Source organism: Atheta coriaria, unplaced genomic scaffold (genome assembly GCF_025399875.1).
Source record: "Atheta coriaria isolate IRGN ID8LTWV9N9 unplaced genomic scaffold, Caltech_Dcor_3.1 hic_scaffold_5_pilon, whole genome shotgun sequence".
Classification (NCBI taxonomy): Eukaryota; Metazoa; Arthropoda; class Insecta; order Coleoptera; family Staphylinidae; genus Dalotia; species Dalotia coriaria.
In genome coordinates, this window is record NW_027045447.1 from 87,982 (window position 1) to 108,738 (window position 20,757).

The 20,757-nt window shown below is 38.7% G+C and overlaps 5 protein-coding genes across 5 annotated transcripts; 4 read left to right on the forward strand and 1 right to left on the reverse strand.

Annotated features, from left to right (window-relative positions):
* The first annotated feature begins 359 nt into the window (after window positions 1–359).
* Window positions 360–10,320, forward strand: Reph (Regulator of eph expression). The gene is given in 5 exon segments (XM_065302002.1): window positions 360–809; window positions 1,405–1,495; window positions 7,096–7,242; window positions 7,245–7,657; window positions 8,001–10,320. Coding segments are annotated over 5 exon segments (789 nt in total). The 5' UTR covers window positions 360–749; the 3' UTR covers window positions 8,079–10,320.
* Window positions 10,321–11,926: 1,606 nt separating this feature from the next.
* Window positions 11,927–12,637, forward strand: LOC135792004 (mRNA export factor GLE1-like). The gene has a single exon (XM_065302631.1). The coding sequence runs from the start codon at window positions 11,927–11,929 to the stop codon at window positions 12,635–12,637; it is 711 nt and encodes a 236-aa protein (XP_065158703.1).
* Window positions 12,638–14,936: 2,299 nt separating this feature from the next.
* On the reverse strand, window positions 14,937–16,547 carry LOC135791565 (malate dehydrogenase, mitochondrial-like). The gene is made up of 3 exons (XM_065302001.1): window positions 15,822–16,547; window positions 15,558–15,761; window positions 14,937–15,502 (listed from the first exon to the last, which is right to left on the reverse strand). Exons 1-3 carry the CDS (start codon window positions 16,302–16,304, stop codon window positions 15,152–15,154), a joined length of 1,038 nt encoding a protein of 345 aa, XP_065158073.1. The 5' UTR covers window positions 16,305–16,547; the 3' UTR covers window positions 14,937–15,151.
* A 47-nt stretch (window positions 16,548–16,594) lies between these two features.
* On the forward strand, window positions 16,595–17,559 carry Prx5 (Peroxiredoxin 5). The gene is made up of 3 exons (XM_065302003.1): window positions 16,595–16,776; window positions 16,941–17,075; window positions 17,134–17,559. The coding sequence occupies exons 1-3, from the start codon at window positions 16,681–16,683 to the stop codon at window positions 17,458–17,460; spliced, it is 558 nt and encodes a 185-aa protein (XP_065158075.1). The 5' UTR covers window positions 16,595–16,680; the 3' UTR covers window positions 17,461–17,559.
* Window positions 17,560–17,605: 46 nt separating this feature from the next.
* On the forward strand, window positions 17,606–19,221 carry Las (lipoyl synthase, mitochondrial). Its single transcript, XM_065302000.1, has 2 exons — window positions 17,606–18,006; window positions 18,197–19,221. The coding sequence occupies exons 1-2, from the start codon at window positions 17,754–17,756 to the stop codon at window positions 19,072–19,074; spliced, it is 1,131 nt and encodes a 376-aa protein (XP_065158072.1). The 5' UTR covers window positions 17,606–17,753; the 3' UTR covers window positions 19,075–19,221.
* Window positions 19,222–20,757: the final 1,536 nt, after the last annotated feature.

The window sequence follows — 20,757 nt, forward strand, 5'->3', positions numbered from 1 at the left end:
CGGAGTGAATGGTGCTCGGTGCGCTCGTCTCTTTGTTTGCGTGCGCCGTGGTGCGTGGGCGACGTCGGTTGGTCTGCACCAATCACACGCCGTCTAGGGACACGATCCTACCTTTGTCATCAATGGGTTGCGGTTGAGTCCATTATCGGCAACGCGGGGGTGTACACCCGCCGGCCACACTAATAATTGATGAGTTTGAAGACTTAAACCGTTCGTATCCAAACTGATTCGATACTCTAACGAGATAATAAGAGTGTAACATGTTGGTATTTTGTTGTGGATGGCTGAATCCCTTCCAGAGCGTCGTGGAGTTTGGTGGGCGGCCGCACCTCGTGCGCGTAGCTTGGACTCGGCGCGTCACGTCGCGCAGCTGACTCCGCGTACGCTCCTCGGCCGCGCGTAGTACGTTCGCGGTGTCGGCGTCAGCAGGAGGCACAGAGTGTATTCCCCCAGCCAGTCGGGTGCATAAAAACCTCTCGTAGTACTATTAGAACCGCGGCGGCACGACGAGGAAATGATAAACTAGCGTACACACAACTGAGGCCCCTAGTCTTATCTCTTATCGCACTCTTATATCCTGCAAACCATCGAGGGTCGGGGATTTTGTATCGCGGAAGTGTTCGAGCCGATTGTGAATGTGAAGATCCTCCATGGGATTATAAAAGTTGGGATTTTCTACGACAAAGGAGAGGTTGTGCACAATCGTGGCTTCCCGTTCGCCACCCACGGACCGACCATCAACCAAAATTATGCTGAAATTTTTGACCAACAAGCTGCGCACTCAGTCGATCAACGAGAACAATTGCAAGGTGCGTTCGCACAACGCCAATTACACAAATTATACAATCCATTACCTCTTTTGTTCCTCGATTCCAATTGGATTCGAACTCTGCCCACCATCTCCGGATCCCAATAAGGAGCTAACCGTTTTTACTCAAATTGCTTGCATTGCACAAGCTGTAATATGAGAATTGGACGTTAAAAATCGGCTCCAAGCAGCAGAAGCTGCGTCCTAACACAAAGCGCATACTGCACGACACATTCACGCACACACACACATGAATGCACATAACCTATTACACATGAATTACACTCGTACATCATCGGATTGCGTGCATTCCGCCATGTTGGTGTGTGCGTGAATGTAGGCCTCCACATGTGCGCGCCTGCAGGATGCCTGCAGGACGGGCTGTGTGCGTGTGCGTTGGTCGGCGGCTGGTATCTGGTTGCTGCGACCCACACGCGTGCGTACGCTTACGGAGTACTACACGTACCCCTCAAAGCTGCACGAAGGTCAAACAGCGACGAAAATGGCCGACTGCACTTGACGGAACAAAGGAGTGCGCGACCATTTCTTAACTGTCATTTTTTCCCGTGTCAAAAATGCTCATCTTTGTTTTGCAGGATAATGAAGATCACGACAGCGGCACGGAATCGGACGACGAGATAGAAACCAGCGTCGAAATGCCACCGGGCTCGGGATCCACAACTTCTGGTGAGTACTCTCGGCAGTTGCACGTCCACGCTACTTATTATAAAATAATATCGCCGTCATTAGTGAAGGTGTCGTCGTGAGACTGCAACTTCAACTTCAACTTCAAGTTTGCATAATTAATTTTTCCTCCGTCAAAAAAAAAACACGAAAAATATAAATATTCTCGATTAAAGTTTAAAATGATTACTTTCACTTGACCTGTAATTATGGGTTATTTAAATAATAGTTTCGACATTTTCTAACGAATGCTTAATTAAAGAGAATTTGTATCGACGTGAAATATTCATTTTAATGGCAGCGCGGAAAATAATAGCCTGAGAATAAAATAAATGGCTATGCAACGGAAAATTCTCGGAAAGCGAATTGTTAGTGTAATTCCTTAGATATATCATAGAAAACTTGTACAAATTATAACTTATTTCTTTGAGTGCACACCGCGTCCTAGTTATGAAATTGCAATTGCAAGAAGTAACAAGAAATTACTGCGGCGGAGCCAACGAGCGGCCATTTTTCTTCAATTATCTATTGTTGTGCACGAAAATACCTCCCGGGCAGCAAACTTGAATCACAATTTGTTTTTATTTAGCATCCAGACATTTTCTCTGATTGTTTATTTACTTAATACTGTATTGATGTAGCATCTAATATAAACTAGCTGCTTGTTAGAAGAACCCTCGAGATTTAGAGATGTAGATGTAGATTTTATTGGTTCAGTGCTGGTTGTGCACGCTCGGGCAAGAAGAAGAAAAAGAAGAAAAAATAAATGCATAGGTGAAGCCGCTGAAGTTTAGCTTTAACTTGGCCATTACAACTTGTTACGTCGTGCAGAGTACCGTAAAAGAAGAGAAGGCAAAGGCGCATTCTAAATACATAATGCATTTAGTATACTACCATACAGGGTGTTGGCCTAAACTGCACAACTTGCAATTTCCACGATTCCAAGTCGAGTTATTCTGCATTCTGCTTCGGTATGCGCACTTAATCAATCAGTTAGTCATTTTTATCATGCGCAAAGTTACTATTACTATAAGTGCAGTATGTAGCATGCGGCGTTCGGCGTAGTAAATACCATAATGGCCGTCGTAGTGAGTGGAGAACGCGAAGCAAGACGAAGGAGGAGGTAAAATGGCTGTGTATGTGCGGGAAACGTCTATTTCGCTCGCTAGTAAATCGCATAATAGACATAATGGTTCTTTGAGCTGTACGAGAATTTAAACCAGGTATTATGAGCGTATTTTCGTGTGTTTAGAATTTATAATTTTAAAAAGCACATGTTTTATTGATAAACCTGGGCATATTTATGCGGCCAACGATCGTGATTAATTGTTTTGACAGTTTCATCATTGCGCGCGCGTATTCATGCGTTCATAATTGCAATAATCGCAATAATACAATGCGAACATTCGACGTGCATTGCAAACAATGCGAGTGCCAATTTGAATATGATAGCATTGTCGGCGGCGCGGTGAAATGCCCGCAAAACGACAGGTTTTACTTCTTGAAATTATTCCGACTGGCTTATATTCGTACGAGTCGACGCTGATTGCCGATCCAAGATATAATTACTTCATTTGCGCTCCGTTTTATGAACGTTAATTTATCTTAATGGCTGTGGTCTTTATCTTAATTTCGCTTTTCGCGTATACAACTTGCAATATGCTACGTTGCACAAACATTCAATGCATCCGAAGCGAATATTGCAAATGCGAATGGATGTACGAGTATGTTTGTGACGCTTTCACGCGAAAATCACTTAAACAATTTTAATAAATTATTGCACAGACATATTTTAGACTTGGGAGAATATTATAGAGTAATTTTTATTGCTAAAATATTACTTGAAGGGGGTGTAGAATAGTTTTGAAGTTTTTGCAGCAAAAAAGCTATAAAAAAACTAAATTTAAACGTCTGCATTTCTTTTATTTGTCACTTCATTACAGTTCTGCTTTGTTACAGCTCAGCGTATAGAATTTTACACGTTCCCAACGTGTTTACGGTCCTAAACAAATGGAAAACTAATTTTAATTTATGCCCAACGCAAATTTAATTAAAATTTAAGTTTCAACGCTAAATTAAGATAAAATTACACGACTTGCAAAGGTTTAACCCACTGACCTTGATATTAAAGAATGCTAAGAGTGTTAAAACTTCAAATACCTACTTAAAACGTGTAGGTATATAACTTTTGTGTAACGTATGTTATTACACTTTTGTTTCGACATAAATTGACGCACGATATGATAAGTATTTTATTTTAGATGAGTATCTAAACTTTCAAGTGTCGTAAACAGGAATTAGAATTTAAGTTATTCAAGGGATTTATTGATTATTATCGTAGTTTTAGATAAAACTAATAATATATAACTACTTAACCTTTGCGTTTCCTATTTACAGTTTGATTTAATTGAAATTCCCACACTTGTACCATAGAAGTGTCTAAAACCTAAGCGGGGGCGTATTTTTTACAATACACAATTATTATAATGAGTTGTAATTAATTTCGTGGTGATTTCTGTTTCAATTTAAAACAAATCTAGGTGTAGTACTTGAAATGTCGTGGTGATTAATGTTATTTTTGTGTATTAATTATGTTTAATTGCTAATTTGCGAGGTTGTGTATAATTAATCTCCGAAAATATCGAAAACTTCACAAACTCTCGCTTTATGGTTGAAAATATCGAATATTTTAACATTTAATAACTAATACATGGTAAATAATTAGTGTAGTGAATAAATCATGTGTTTTTACAAGCGGCAAGTAAGTAAAAGTCGTTTGTATTGTTCGTTAGAATGTCGTACACTTCAAATTTGATAGATATTTCTGCATTTACTGCTGCCTGCTGGGCCAGCTCGTTATTTATAAACTCGCTGCGAGCCACGAAACGTCCGCGCACGAATTGTGAATAAAAAGTGATCATGATTCGTAATCGAACGCGACGGCGATTGGCATACGCTGGCCTTGACGCTGAACTTGAGGCGGTTTTCACTCACTTGTGCCTGGCATTTTTAAATGTTACAATATATTTATTTCGCAGGTCATCCGGTCCTGGTAAAGCGATTTTGTAATCATGTAATATGTGAGACCGAGTGAGTTGAGTTTGGCACGGCTCTCCGTACGTCCGACCTTGACGTGAACTTGTTGAACATTTGTCCGCCATTGCCAGTTGTGTTGAATTTTTTATTTTGGCTTCGTATACATTCGCAAATCATTTAATTTTCTCGCAAAATATAAATTTGATTTCATTCAGTAAGCTAAAAATGAAAATTTCTTAACCGTAGAATATTTGCACAACATTTTATCCTGTCAAACAAAGTAATCGCTGATAAAACATCAACCCGTGAGACCTTTTCGCTCTTTTCAATAACACACAACATCATACACATTATCGCTTATCACTCGCGCGCGTTTATCTCGAGTAATTGTGTGTAAATTGCTCGCGTGTTATCGTTGTAATCGTTATCCGAAGCCGTGTAACATCAATTCTCTTGTCACTGTTTGTATTTTTTATCTTGTCGCCTGTTGGTGCTATTTATTCGCGCATTTATATATAGACTGATAACTCATTGTGCGAATAATTAATACACATTATTCTATTAGATTTTTATGTCAATATTTGCGTCTAGCTCCACAACTGACGAAATCAATACAATATAAATCATGTTACATAATTTATTAACACACATAATGTTTTTTCTCTGACGTCACATTGCGTTGTTTGTAAACTTTCAGTGAGTACACATTGTAAATGTTGATGGGAGTAATTCCAATCCGCGCGTGTGTGTGTGTGTGTTATATTTGCGTACCGCCGACCCTGAACTTGTGCAAATTCTATTTATGCAAATTTATTATTATTACCATTACTTGACTTTTATTTCACATTCACATACGCGGCCACTGAAGGCGTTCGGATTATTTTCTATGAAAAAAGTGCATAAAATCAATGAAAACCATAATAATTGCTTATATACGCGCGTAATTCGTAATTAAAATGATTGTATGCGTTAGGTTTCCTATCCAGGATTCTCATAGCTGGGTATTTTTGGCGGGCACGTTCGCAGACTGCCGGTCGGCGATGGCGTGATGGCGGTCATGGATATAAATATGTCGTCGGTGCGCACGCCACGCACACACTGCCAAACAGTTTACTCACTTTCATTACGCGGTGCTAAATAAATAAATATTTTAGTTTGCACTATATCTGCGGTGACGTCACGTGTCACACTGCTCAGTGTTTAAAATGTTGCAATGAATTGGCATTGACACAATATTCGCCACGTGTTTATGCACTTGCAAGAAAGTAGAATAATTTCGGGTGTTTGTTGCCATTTAATCATTCCGTATGACTTGAACGATGTTTGTGTTGCATATCTAGGGATAACGTGTAGAAAATCAGCTGATAAACCAAAATGGCCGTGTGAATCATGCGATGACTCAGATATTACGAAATGTTTTACAAACTTTATGATGCATTGTGAAATTTTAATGGATTCGTTATTGTTAGTTGTTACTAATGTAAGGAATCTTGTAGGTAATTTCATAAATTATTCATTCATTCACTCGGTTGTTCAACAGCCACAACAAACACCGACTTCCACACTTGTTTCTTCTTTCTCAGAAGCGTCCGCGTTGAACGACTGACGATAATTTTATACGATACGAAAAAAACGCGTTAGAAACTCGTCTATAGCGCGCGGCGCAATTTCGCGAATATTTCTTTCTCTCGCAGGAAAATGCAACAAGTGACCAGAGAGGAATTGAAGTGTATATCACATCTAATTGATCTTTCAGCCGCGGCAGGATCGCGAAGGGGATATCCTAAAGCAGCGAGCCGTTTTAATCGTTTTCCTATACATGGCGTGCACAAGATGGCGTCCACGCATAGTTTGGCTTTAATTTAAAACGAGGCATACTGAACAACTGAATTGACGTTTATTTCGACCTCTTGGGTAACATTTCTTTCCATTTAATCATAATTCGCCTTGTTTGGACATTTTTATTAGGGTTAGCGCCATCTGGTTCACGTTAATTTGCCTCATGACATTAAACTAACGAGCTGAGGCATTAAAATTTATGATTTTTCTTCTAACCGGCTCAGAAAATGAAAACTGATGACGTTAAATTGAGAGGATACTAGTTATAAAACATAACGTGAAGTGAATGGCACTTTCAGACAAGAGAACGTTGCACGCTAATGAACAAAACGACACAAAACGCTAAGCTAGGCGCGAATAATGATAATTATTCGTTGAAGTAAGACTAATCAGACCGAAACTAATGCGTTGTTGCACACATTTTGCTATATTTAATTAAATACAGACTAGTATTTTTTATATTATTCACTCAATGCTTGTTTTTGTTGTTTATATTGCTCGGCATTTGCATAACGCATGAAATATGCAATGAGAGGACAGAACAAACGAAAACAGAGCGAAATCCGGAATAGGATTTCAGGCGAGAGTCCAACGGGGTCATGACCCTTTTCGTGAAACATGCCGCGCGCGTTCATTAAAGCAAATAACAGCCGGCAATAACCGCCAGACTCTCGCCGGTCTAGAATAAAACAAAACAGCGCTTTATATCGTTTTTTAAATTGTTTTAGTCATGATGGATCAAAGAGTATGCAGCATATCACCGGCGGATACGGGTTGTTCAATGGAGAGCCCCGCCCCCGACCAGCAGGACGCCCATAGTTCCGAGGAGGAATTAGAGGTGATTAACAACTCGACGGTGGAGCGTGTGTCACGCCCCTACGCTCCGCCTCCAGCCTGCCGGAAAAACGGAAATGGTCACAACGTGGTGACTCATACTCAAGGCGGTGCTCACCGGAAAACGAAGAGAATATGTCGCATTATGGTAACTTGTCGCCATGTTCACGATTTGCCGGAATGGGAGGCGGGGCGCATTCTGATGATGCTGTACATCCTGAACACTCATCTGATGAAGAGGTGCATGCGCTCACGTACATGGCTGCGCCATTACAATTTCGTACATCGCCGCCTCTGGAGGCGGTCAAGCCTGGTCGCCGATTGGCTGCGAGCAAGATACGCAGTCTTAGCCCGCCCTCAAAGCTGATGCACTATGAGGAGTCACCGCGCAAGCGCACTAGACATGCTAAACACGCCCTGCAGCGGCCATATTTGGATTTTGAAAAAATGCAACAGGTACAGTGGAAAATTTTACTCCCAGTTTATTATTTTATAACATCAGCTGATTCTCAGTTGCCGGCTTTGTTTACTAGAGATGACATAAAGATTTATTGGTTTATCTAATTAATAACATGTGCCAGACGAAATTAGCCGCGCCGCAATGATGTAAACTTCTTATACAAATAATGTGCATTTTTACGATGAAGGTCAAGAGGAGCGTTCGTTTATAATTTTCGAGTGTATATTACGCCAGCGTGTGGGATATTGAGGCAGGTTTTTCGAAAGTTTAAATTTAGACGCCATTTTGACTTGGTTTACATTGGATTTCCGCTAAATATTGTTTCTTGTATACTTCCAGTTGAAAGCAAGGAATGTGACGACATCGTGGCGACACAGAGGTGACCAGGGCGGCGAATTGGCCCTGTTTTGTTGGTGAGATGGACTTGGAGGGTGTTCCAAAACACCCTGCGAGTGTCGGACGCCATCGACGTCCCGCGATCAACGCACAGACGACATCGAGGACCTAGATGACGTCGATTTTTCGGCACGTCCTTCGTGCTCCTCTTCAGCGCTTGTCCTTGAGGACACGTAACAACACGTCGCCATCTTGTGCGCGTTTCGTGCGCTCTGTGTACATAGTAAACAGTTTAACATTTAAGAATTACAAAGGCATGAAACAAAAAGACTTACATTTGCAATTTTATAAATATAGCACACTATCTTATCTACTTATACATTGGTTTTTAGAGCGTGTCGAACACGCCGAGCGTAAAAACGAAACACGATGCTTTGTAGCGATTAGTTAGGTAGGGATTTTATTAATTAACAAATTCGTTCTTCGTTCTAATCGAGTGGCAGGTGGTAATTATGTAATGATTACGGACGGGTCATTTTTTTAAATGTGAATCTCTTAGAGATACGGGTTTCGCCTGGATTGCAATATTGGAAGATGCTAAACCACAAAATTGTTGATTGTATCTTGGAAGTGGTGACTTAAATTTGCCATATTTTGTCGAATATTTCGTTTTTGGCAAACATATACACACATCACGCTGTTTGACGAACGAAAATACTGCTTGTAACTGTACAGTGGCGTTTCTTGCAATGGCTGACCTCTCAATAGAAGCTCATTGCTGTCCTTAAATACGAATAAGAAACAGCCATAAATTTTGCCATAATAGACAACGTGTATTTTTCTTACGGAAAGCATGAATGAACGGGGAGGAGAGCAGAAGACAACACAAATAAACAGACTGCCACACCGGAGGACGTCTCAGATGATTTATTATGTTTTATCAAAACGTACTTAATGCGATTACTCTTATGTAAAACAAGGGGCACTGTTCGCTTTCCACACGCGTTCGACTCGTAGACAAACAAACTCATAAAAGATATACACACGGCTAAAACTGAAAACACTCATAACGAAATAAATTAAATACAAGATGCAAAACAAAAACAAAAAGATATATTTTGGTACATATTTTTCTATATACAAATATACTACTTATATAAATACAAGCGAAACATAGTGCGCGGACCGAGCAAGACAGAAATATTGATCAATTAGAAGAGTCGACTGGGAAAAATAATCTGTACATGCAAAGCGGAATCTGATCGTGTTTATGGATAGATTTGTGGCCGGCGTGGAGTAGTTTTTATTGTCTGTAACTCACTTGCTCGAAAACAGCACGTTTCTATTGGATTGGCACTGTTATTGTTTGATAATGTCTGTATAATCGTAATTCCATTGTACACGATGTAAATGAAAAGAAAAATTAATGGAATGCCACGGAAAGCAGCAGGACGATTGTGATGTTGGGTTTCAAAGTGCTGGTGGGAGAGCAAGAGGAACTCTTTTGTACATACACAAAGTGTAAAATTTTCAAATTGTAATTCTAATTGTAAAACTCAACAAATAATCGTAGATGAAACAAAAAAAACTTAAAGAAACACACACACAGATTGTGTTTTGTTGATGGCAGTTCTGTTAGTTTTGTTGAGTTGTTATGCTTTTAAATGTAGGTCGATTAATTGCCACTGATTTTAATTAATTTTACAGGATGGATACAATGACACTGGATCTCGTATATTTAATGTTTATTTTTTTGTTCTTATTAGTTGTTATGGTAATCATGCTGGCACTAACTGGGACGAGATTGATTTGCCTCTTGATTTATGTGTGATAAGTTTTGAACAGTGGCGTAATGTGCAAAAATAGTATTGATTTATTGATGATAATGTAAATGATAACTGATAATTTTGACTCTTTTTGTGATATACTTATTATCAAATATTTTAAATTACCAAGTGTGTAAAATGCGGAATGCGTGGCTCTGATATTGGTAGCAAGAAGCGGTTTGTGGAACGTGATTATTCACAAGTTTTTATTTTTTATTAAACAAGCACATTAACAATTACTACAAACCTTATAGTGTAATTATAATATTATTCACTAATTAATTTGCGAACACACACAACTTGTACATTATTACGGATAAGCTAACGTTGTCGATTCAAGGGAATGCTGAATATCTGTAAAATTATTTTAGTTTCCATAAGATTTGTAGTACATGTATGAAGAAAACTGACTAACAATTAATTATTACAAAGAAAAAATGATACAAGATGCAAACAAAAAAATCCAATAAAATATTTTTTATCATTTTAAAAGCAAACTTGTAGAAACGTTTTATTTCTTGTATCTTTGACAATGTCAGTCAAATTTAAACAAATTCAATTGTCATAATCACATATAGGAATAAATCATAATTTTTTCCAGGGATGTTTAAGGGTGGGTCAAAATTGGCTTCATAAGAAAACTTTGGGTTTAAAAATGTATCAGACTTCTAAAAATGCCTATTACCCTAAATCAGCTGTAGCAGGTACTAACACGGTCCCTGCAGAGCTTTTCTCCGAAGAACTCAAAAGCTACTTCAACGAACGTGAACGATCAGCAAATAAAAAACCAAAGGGGCAAAACAACGCCTCGACAAATTGCCCTCTAAACTTGAAAAAGGACCTTAACAAATTGGAGGAGTGTTATTGGGCAAAGTGGAAGCCTAGCAAAACTGGCGGAATGTGTAAACCCACCACCACGCCCACAAAATTCATGGACTTTCTAACGACAGCCCCGGTTACCCGATTTCCATACGTCCCCAGCGGGTCGAGTTCAAACCCCTGTCCGAATTGCCAGAGATTGATACAAGCCCAACTTATGCAGAAACCGAAATGCCAGTGTTGCAAAGCAATGATGCGTCGGTTCTCTTCAACCACGGAATCAAGTGAAGTAAGGGGTCCTCGTGACAGGTATAAACTCCCGATAAGAAACGACGAAACCACTGACTGTGAGTGTACCTGTGATTATATGACCACCGCTCGAGAAGGCGAGACCACAGAATTTGGATATACGGAAGTGGGGATGGCGAAAGATGATTACAATGCCTGTGGAAAGAAAAGAACCGCTGACAAGGGCGTAGGTGTTGGTGTTACCTGTGATTGCGGAAATAAAATCGATCATGATACAAGACCCCTTTATGTAAATAAAAGTTGCTTTACTGGGTCCTCTGGTATGTTGATAAATGGACAAGAGGACGAAGAACCTGTTAGAGGTCCTTCAAGGGCTTCTTCGAAGATACATCCCAATTCCATGTGGGTGAGTTCTGATCCCGATTCATATGATGATAATACTGGAGTAGTGGAACCAATTCAATATAATCCTATTCAATTTGATATGGAGGATGAGGGCACTGGACCCACCCCGGATCACAATAAGAATGATACAATAGATCCAAAAGATTCCCCACATGATAAGGGTTTGACTCATCACATAACTCCTCATGATTCACCTCATCGTTCCAATGACCTAAGATTATCTCTGGAGAAGGAAATACTCTCTTCTAATGACGAGAATTTACAGGATAACCATTTGCTTCCCGGAACTATTTCAAATGAGAACAGGATATCCCTGGATAGTGAACAATTCCATGACGCAAAAGAGTATCTTACTGAGCAACACGCTGGGATGGAGTCTCAACACACTAAAAAGACAATGTCGAGTTCTCATTTGCAACAAATTCATCCGAAACTACAATCATCTTTAAAAAATCCACCTCAAGTCGTAAAACCAACGAGACTTGGTGACAACCCAAGCGGGATTGCAGCTGCTCTCCCAGCAATGATCCATCTCTGTCAGCGTGCATTCATCACACCAAAGAAATGGTCAAGCATATGAAACTCCTCAGCGAATACATTCCATCGCAAGCCAAGAGTTTCGTTAAGGAAATGGCGGAGATAGTTTCATGCGAGCCGGTACAAGACCTCAAACGACAAGCGGAACGTTGTTTGGAGTGTGCCCTTGAGGCGGAAGCCGAAGCACAGCGAAAATACAGAATGGCACAAGGAAAATCAAGGAGTAGAGAGGAGAAACAAGCAAATCCATCAAATACGTGTGGACCTATAAAAGAAATGAAAGGTAGCACCAGTACTAAATGTTGTGATGACAGTCCTAGGGTCCCAAATCCTGCAGATATCAATGAGAGCTTTCTGCAACAGGAACAACGCCTTAAACGTGAAAAGGAACAATTAGCCGTACAAGAACAATTGCGGAAAGTCCAGCAGGAACAAACAAAACATCAGTTAGAGGAACAACGAAAACTATTAGAAGAACAAGCAAGAGAAATTCAACGACAGAGAGATCTTCAGAAGAAACAAGCATTGTTGCAACAACAGGAGCAACAATTAAAGGTACAAGCACAAGCACAAAGTGCTAGAATACAACAATTGGACGCTGCTTCTGTGAGATTAAAACAACAACAAGAATTATCAAAGGATACTGTTTCTGTGTTGACACCAAGAGTTCAGGAGAAACAAACGGTTGCAAAGAAGCCATTGTTGAGCGCTGCTGTTGCAAGAGTGACCGGTGTTCTTCGACATAGTTATCCTCTGGGAAGAAATGGGAAAAAGTGCGGTACCAAACCAGTAAAACCCAAATAAGTGGAATCCATTTGCAAATGTTTAAATTAAAATGTCACTTTCAATCATCTGTCTTGTTTGATTGTTTCTAATGTCAATTTGATTAAATTTTGAAGTCATGTATAGTAATTATTGTAGATCAATTCATTGATGCACGTTTACAAATTTTTGTAGTTTTCATTACATTATTTCATTTGTATCCGGAATTAATTTCGACAAAATGCAGCCAAATTGTTGTGCATATCGTAGTTACTACTCACGGTCACGTTCACCACGCGATCATGCACCTTATCATTCCTGGGGCAGGTATAACAACCGACAATCCTTTGTACAATCTCGAACTCCATCGCCGTCAAGGAGACACTATTCCAACAGAAGGTACGCTCCTAGAGAGGATGAGTCGTTGTCATCTTCCGACTCTGACGAGTACATGGTCCCTTCTAAAGTCTGCCAACCTTGTAGAGCACCATCAGCAATTCCTAGATACGCAGGTTTTGTGCACCCTGTTTACAAAAGCGTATCCAAACATTTCCTGTGTACTACGCTAAAAGAGAACAGAATTCACACCGAAGACATCCATCACCACCGCCACAACCACCTGCACACAGTTGCTGCACATGCTCATGTACATCTTATTCCTACGAAGATGAAGATACCTCAGAAGATTTGTGTTCATGTGCGTGCTACGAAGATGATCTTCAGAGTGATGAAGATACTGTTTCAGTTTACGACTCGGTTGCGGAAGACACTTACTGCAAATGCAGTACTACAAACTCCAGAAAAGTGGAAGCAGAAGTATGTCGAGGTAGATCTCAACATGTATCTAGATCTGTAACTAGGAATTTAGATAAGCAGGGTATAGAACATGTTTCGGAACGTTCAAATGAATGTTCCTGCAAGTTTCAAAATATCCAAGATAAACCCGGACCTGATATGGATACAGGGATTACCACAAAGTGTGATCCAGGATGTATAAACTCTCCCAGACTCACCAGAATGTCGAACAATGATCCGATGCTAAGTAGATTGTACCAGCATCTATCAAAAACCCTGTAAACCTGCGAGCATGTCTCCTAACCAGTCTTGTTGTACAGCCAAAGTATCACTTAAAAGTTCTTGTGATTACTGCAAACAACTCCTTAAAAAATTGCAACAACACGAAGAAGAACATCATTCACACTCTGGTCCAAAGAATGAAACAATTGATGATGACAAGATTGAATCCTGCATGTGTTCAGATTGTGCCTGCAAAAACAGAACCACAAAAACTTTCACAACAAGCCTCCCTTCGGAATCAAATCAAGACGCAAACTCCACAGGATCACCCTCCAAAGAATCAATTGCTGAATCTGATGTATTATTGGATGTTCAATTAAGCGACACAATGATAAGTCCTTCAAACTCAAAGACTTGTATGGATAATAGATGCAAAGCAGTCATTAAAAATTTGACGTTTGATGATCTTGTGGTGACTCCAAAAGATACAAAAGCTTCACCTAAGTTAGCAGATCAGACAAAACAGAAACATTGTTTGAACCCTAATTGTGGACATAATGATAATAGTATTACCAGTGAGCAAACTTACTATCAATTTAAAACGCAAGTAAATAAGAGCGAGGGTGCTAAACCTTCAATTTCCGAGATACCAGCTATCAAAGAACAGGTCAAATTGAAAGAATATCCCTTTCGACCATTTGCACGATCAGGTAATGTCCTGGGACCACAAAAACGTGCACCAATTCCATACTACCCATCACACACCCAGAAGACTTTTAACACAAATTATTTATTTAAACGCACCTCGGCACCAACTGGTACCACTCCACAAGTGAAGCATCTTGAACCCCCCGCGGATAAGACTGAAGACGTTTCCGTTTCTGGGATTGAAAAACGATCTGAACCACAAAATGTGTTTTTGCTTCATCGCGATTACCTAGTGCTTTACCACCCGTGGAAGAAGTGAGCAAGGAAGATTCAGAAACAGTTTCTGATTCGGCAAGTTCACAGCTTGAAATTAAGTGTGAGGAAGCTGAAATTGAAGAAGCAAAAGGAGATGGGAATAGTTTATTGACATCTGAGGTGGGCGTACAGTATCCTTCTTCATTACAAATGCAATCAGCTAGGAAAAAGAAAAGCTAATTCCAACAAACCCACCAACTAAATTAGAATTGCCAAGAGGTGATTTCCGAACAGCGTGTGTGACAAAATCCCGACGGTGTTTAGTACACAGTTATCCTCTAAAGAATAGACATGTGTCTCCGAATCGTACCACACCTTCCAAAATGTGAATATTTCAATAGAAAAACAAATAAAATCCAAGTTATTTTCTTAAATAAAGTTATTAGAAATTTTTTACACAATATTTGTTTATGTAAAGAATCTCTTCTCACTGGATCACTTCTAAGTTCTTATACTTTTTACCAAGATCAATCATAACATCTCCCACATGTTCATTGCGTAGTATTTGGGTCATAGGATGCACATCACACGATGCACACTCCTTCATCCGTTTGGTACGGATCAATTCCCCGTTGATCATACTGGAACCCATGTAAATATCGTTTTTAAGTGTACGTAGGCTTTCAGTAATCGGTCGCACTCCCATTGGGTAACTTTAGGCATATAGCTGCCTGCAACACCTTCTGGACCCAATTTGACAATGCTTTGCATATAAGGCAGGAAGGAGCTGATGTGCCCAGTTTGTCTTACGAACGCGCATTCATACACTCCCTCGGCGCCTAGCAGGGCGTTCACCAGGTTGGTAACAAATCTGGAGATGGCAAATGCTTGGGAAAGATATAAAGGACCGAGGTTCTCTTGACGTTTGGCATCCAGGCAGGTTTTCGTCGAGTTTACAATTGTGTTGTACAATGCTATACGGTCATCCTACAAATATATTGTTTACATAAACTAATATTCAATTGTTGTGGGTTGTGGATACCTCAGGGAATGTATCCAGGGAAGGGGTACATTGAGATAATATTGGTACTCTTGTTAATAGGGAATCACCGCCAATGACAGGACAATGCACGTGAATAGGATCGTATTTCAAGTATTTACCAATCAAAGAGTTCGCTATAATTGTACTCAAAGTTGAAATACCGATGATTTTCTTGGGATCATACACGCCTTCTCGTTTGTATTCCTACAAAACAGTTCCGCATTGGGTTACATAAGTGTCTTAAAACGGTGAGGCGTTGTATACCTCACTGATCATTGGAATGAAAGAATTAATTGGAGGGGTGGCAACCAATAAAATCGCTTTCGGATTGTGCTCCACGCAATGCAACACAATGTTTCTTACAGCCGCGACATTTTCATCAAATAAATCCGCCTGTTTGGTCGCTGTAGTTATTGGGTACCCTCCACAAAGTAAAATTATCTTTGAATCTACAATGGCGTCCCTTAATAGTCGATTGTCTCCCTTGTAGGCTTTAATCAACGTGTTTGTATCAACTTGTGCAAGATCCAGTGCAGTATTGCAAACGTTATGTTCAGTGCCATAAAGACGGATTTCATCAATGCCATGACACTGCTTCAAGAGCATGGCTACCATACGAGCTGCTGGTACCATATTACCAAGAATAGTTAAATTGATTGCATTTGGGTTGACATTGCTACATGTCCCATGAATCATCTTCTTCATGCTTTGCATGATGATTTCCGGTCGGCGGATTATACGTGACATGGTAATTTTGACGCATTTAATGAAATATTGGAGGAAAAACTATGTTAAATTTTGAAGAAATTATATTATAAATACCACAAGATTTTTTTGACTGGCGCAATTTTGAATCTACAGGAGGAAATGACATATTATTTAAATTCCATGGTTACTAACGAGGTGGGACCCAAAATTTTGAAAATTACATCGTCTGTATGTTTGTTTGCCTACGTTAAAAGTCTACATGTAAATATTTTCAGTGAACTGCAGGAATAGCAGGAAAGACACCAACACAAGTAACTCAAACTTCTAGCTATGTTTCGAGTAAGCCGAGCGATTGTCAAGGTTATCGGGTATCAGCGCGCCGGAATCGTTGAATCTAGAGTGCAGAACCGGTAAAATGAGCATTGTCAAGCTACTTACTCGTGCAACTGCGTCGTCAACAACACGTTTCCTAACACGGAGCATAAAAACCACTGCAATCATGCCTGCAAAGGTAAGTTTTACACCAAAAGTTCATCTAATTACCTAATAGATTAAATCATAACTCATTATGAAGGTTTAACTAGTGTAACTTATATAATGTCACCTGTTTATTATTCAGCAATGAGAATGAAGTTTTATTGCATATATTTATTAATCTTTTGGCTGTATTGTCAGGAAGGTGATAAAATACCCAGTGTGGACTTGTTTGAGATGACCCCAACAAATAAAGTCAACCTCAATGACATTTCCAGCAACAAGAAGATTATAGTTTTTGGTCTTCCTGGAGCTTTCACTCCTGGATGCTCAAAGGTATTTGATGTTTAATCAATATATCTGACAAATTATGATTCCATTTTGTAAATTGTAGACGCATTTGCCTGGATTTATTGAAAAGGCAGAAGAATTAAAGAAGCAGGGTATTAGTGAGATCTTTTGCATCTCTGTGAATGATCCCTTTGTTATGGACGCCTGGGGCAAGTCCATGAATGTTGCCGGAAAGGTGCGCATGTTGGCCGATCCTTGCGCGGAATTTGCCAAGGCTATGGACATTGCACAGGATATTCCTGCGCTTGGTGGTACCAGGTGCAAGCGTTTCTCAATGATCGTCGATCATGGCGTTATTCATAATATTCAGGTGGAACCGGATGGTACTGGCTTGAGCTGCTCTCTGGCGCAGAACCTCAAATTGAAATAGACACGCCAACTCATTTTGTTTCAAATGACATGTAAATTCTCTTGTCAAGCAATAATTTTATCATTTTATGGGAATATGCAATAGATATTTGTGTTTGAATTTAAATTATATTCCTTCCTATACATTTCAGGAATATATCATGTATAAATTTGGCGGATGCGCGATATGTTTGGTTGCCTATCTCAAAGGTCAACCAAATTTATTACATGTTTTGCAATTTTAACCTTCTACTGCTGCTGAGTTCAAAATATCTTGTAATATAGTCTTATCTTGGTTTATTCAACAACGGCAACATGTTTAAAACACACGTTTTGAAACACATGCCAACTTCTTGCATTCGGAGTAAATCCAAGTTGGCGAACCTAGAAAAACTCAAGGAACGAATTGTGAGTGGCCCCAGTTTGCAGGATTTTATCACTACCACTGAACCCATACTCCCTGATGAGCCTGAACGCTGGAAGGACTACGATGGGAAGTTGAAACGTGCCAAGGGTGAAGAACAACGTCTCAGACTACCTCCATGGCTTAAGACCAAAATTCCTACAGGTAATATTATTTCATTATGCGCTTATGTTTGTCATTTTAGTGTAGGATAATATATTTGATATTTTAGTTGTATAATATGGAGACATTAAGTTATATTATCACATATCACGTTTTATTACATAATTCTAGCACATTTATGTTATTGTATCTCATGTAAAAATGTATGATATTGATACATGTGTGTTTTTAGGTCCAAATTTTAGTAACATCAAGGAGCAACTACGAAATTTAAACCTGCATACCGTGTGTGAAGAAGCACGATGCCCAAACATCGGCGAATGCTGGGGTGGCGGCGAGCACGGTACCGCAACCGCCACAATCATGTTATTAGGTGACACTTGTACTCGTGGATGCCGATTTTGCTCGGTGAAGACGTCCAGAAAACCACCGCCTCCTGATCCAAATGAGCCGATACACACCGCCACAGCCTTAGCAACTTGGGGATTGGATTATGTTGTCTTAACAAGTGTGGACAGAGATGACCTTCCAGATGGTGGCAGCAATCATTTTGCAAATACTGTCAGGGAAATCAAGAAACAAAATCCCAATATACTAGTAGAATGTTTAGTTCCTGACTTTGCTGGCGATTTGAACCACATGAAAGTTATAGTTGAATCAGGCCTTGATGTGTATGCACATAACATAGAAACTGTAGAAGCTTTAACACCGTATGTCCGAGACCGAAGGGCGAAATATCGTCAGTCATTAGCAATGCTGAAAGGTGCGAAGGATTTTCATCCGGATATAATTACTAAGTCGTCAATTATGCTGGGTCTTGGTGAGACAGATGCTGAAGTAGAGCAGACTCTAAAAGATCTGAAGGAGGCTGGTGTTGAATGTGTTACTCTGGGACAGTACATGCAACCAACGAAGAGGCATCTCAAAGTTATTGAGTATGTTACTCCGGAGAAATTCAAACATTGGGAGGATGTTGGCATGAAGATGGGATTTTTGTACGTCGCCAGTGGACCCTTGGTTAGGAGTTCGTACAAAGCTGGCGAGTTTTTCATTGCTAGTATATTGAAAAATCGAAAAGCCAGTGCATCTAACTCACCTAGTCAGGAATAAGTTGTTTAAGTAATGTTGTTGTTGTTTTTAAATTTTAAATTTGTTAATAAACATATTTATATAAATTTATTGTAAAGTGAAGTTATTTTATTTGAATAAATGATGTAAAATATGTAATTCAAATAAAATTTTCTTATGAAAAATGTATTTTTATGTCTACCATTTTATATTTCTGTGCGTTATAATTATTAATAAACTTTTATTGTATAAAACTAAAGAAAACATCGTTTTGAATCTTTTATTTTAATAGTATTTTGTTTTAATTCCAACCGTTTAAGCGCCAATGACAATTTTGTTGCACCTTTTTAATTGTACCAAATTTGACTTTACATTGCAATTACTATCTAAACAATCAATCTCACAAGAAAATGTAACTAAGATAAACTATTCATAAACACGTTTCCTTGAGGAATCTGCAATAAAAAGTTTACATATCCAATTTTTAATTTTTACTTAAGAAATGATGGAGGAAATGAATAATCAAGTTTTTCACACTTATCTTGGAAACCAATAAGTTTAAAGAAAAACTGTTTTCACATTCGTATGCAGGGAAAAATTCTACGTTATATAACACTTTAAAATATTCAATTATCTACACTTATGTAATAAATGAAAATGTTCAATAACTGGAAAACTAATTAAGATACCGTAACAAAAATTGCAAAATGAGTTCCTAGCATTGCTTTTCATCAGCTTGGAAAGTTTTATAGAAATCTAAGTTGTGGTTCAATTTTTCCAGTTTGGATTTTCCCACAATTTTCCGGAATATTGGTGTTATTAAAAAACTGACTGGATATCTTTCATCCCCTTGTATGTCTCTATCAAATGGCGTTTTCCATTTTCTTCTAGCTAAACATTTATTTTTTGAGCCAAAAATATGTTAAGTGTTACCTCTTGACTCTTTTGAGTAGTTTTTTATAAACTTCTCAGAATCTAAAAACTAAATCTGCCATTTTCTAGATCTTTATCATGGCATGAAGAAAATGCAAAAAATATGTCTGTATCTTTTAAAGTTTCCGAGAAAATCATGTCGGAAAAACCATTATCAGTTTCTTAAAAATACAAATTTTAAAATCTTATCTGATATAACAATTTATTCTAAGCTTCTTGGTGTTTTTGGATTTTTGTTATCTCTATTAGTTTCTGAGATAATTGATAATTAAGTATTGCCGCAACAACTCTTAAAGTTTTTACAGTGTAAACCGTTACTACTATCAAACTAGAAATTATGTAAAGGGCTAATTAAAACCCTCTCTACATGATGGTTTTATTAGTTTTTCATAATTTGTAAAATCACGTACTAAAATGTCCGGCGCTTCCACCAATATATTGCTAATTTGTAATTAAAACTAAAAGTTGAAAGTTTTTGAAATATAATTAGTGATTATGATAGCAGACAAAAATGCGCATCTTAGTAGAATTTTTTGTATTCTTTTTGCTTTAGGATTTATTAACGTTTGACACTTAACACTGTAATTATATTATTGCACTTATAACAATTCGCAAAAGTTATATATTCTTTGTTTTGTACTGCATACTCGATAAAGTATTTTTGAGGATTCAGGATCTGAAATCCGTTCTTTCTAGCCCTTATAGTTCAGCAGTTATTAGCGTTTAAAGATTCCAATTTGATTTCGTCCGAAAATATTTTAACGGAATGAGTTCGACCCTGTTCTTCGACGG

What these genes read in the sequence shown, in the direction of transcription:
- LOC135792004 (XM_065302631.1), top strand. Translation starts at nt 11,927, where the DNA reads ATGGCGGAGATAGTTTCATGCGAGCCGGTACAAGACCTCAAACGACAA.
- LOC135791565 (XM_065302001.1), bottom strand. Translation starts at nt 16,304, where the DNA reads ATGTCACGTATAATCCGCCGACCGGAAATCATCATGCAAAGCATGAAG. An exon ending in TCATTCCAATGATCAGTGAG is followed by an intron (nt 15,762 to 15,821) that starts GTATACAACGCC and finishes ACTGTTTTGTAG; the next exon opens with GAATACAAACGAGAAGGCGT. An exon ending in CCCTGGATACATTCCCTGAG is followed by an intron (nt 15,503 to 15,557) that starts GTATCCACAACC and finishes ATATATTTGTAG; the next exon opens with GATGACCGTATAGCATTGTA.
- Prx5 (XM_065302003.1), top strand. Translation starts at nt 16,681, where the DNA reads ATGAGCATTGTCAAGCTACTTACTCGTGCAACTGCGTCGTCAACAACA. An exon ending in CTGCAATCATGCCTGCAAAG is followed by an intron (nt 16,777 to 16,940) that starts GTAAGTTTTACA and finishes CTGTATTGTCAG; the next exon opens with GAAGGTGATAAAATACCCAG. An exon ending in TCACTCCTGGATGCTCAAAG is followed by an intron (nt 17,076 to 17,133) that starts GTATTTGATGTT and finishes TGTAAATTGTAG; the next exon opens with ACGCATTTGCCTGGATTTAT.
- Las (XM_065302000.1), top strand. Translation starts at nt 17,754, where the DNA reads ATGTTTAAAACACACGTTTTGAAACACATGCCAACTTCTTGCATTCGG. An exon ending in TAAGACCAAAATTCCTACAG is followed by an intron (nt 18,007 to 18,196) that starts GTAATATTATTT and finishes GTGTGTTTTTAG; the next exon opens with GTCCAAATTTTAGTAACATC.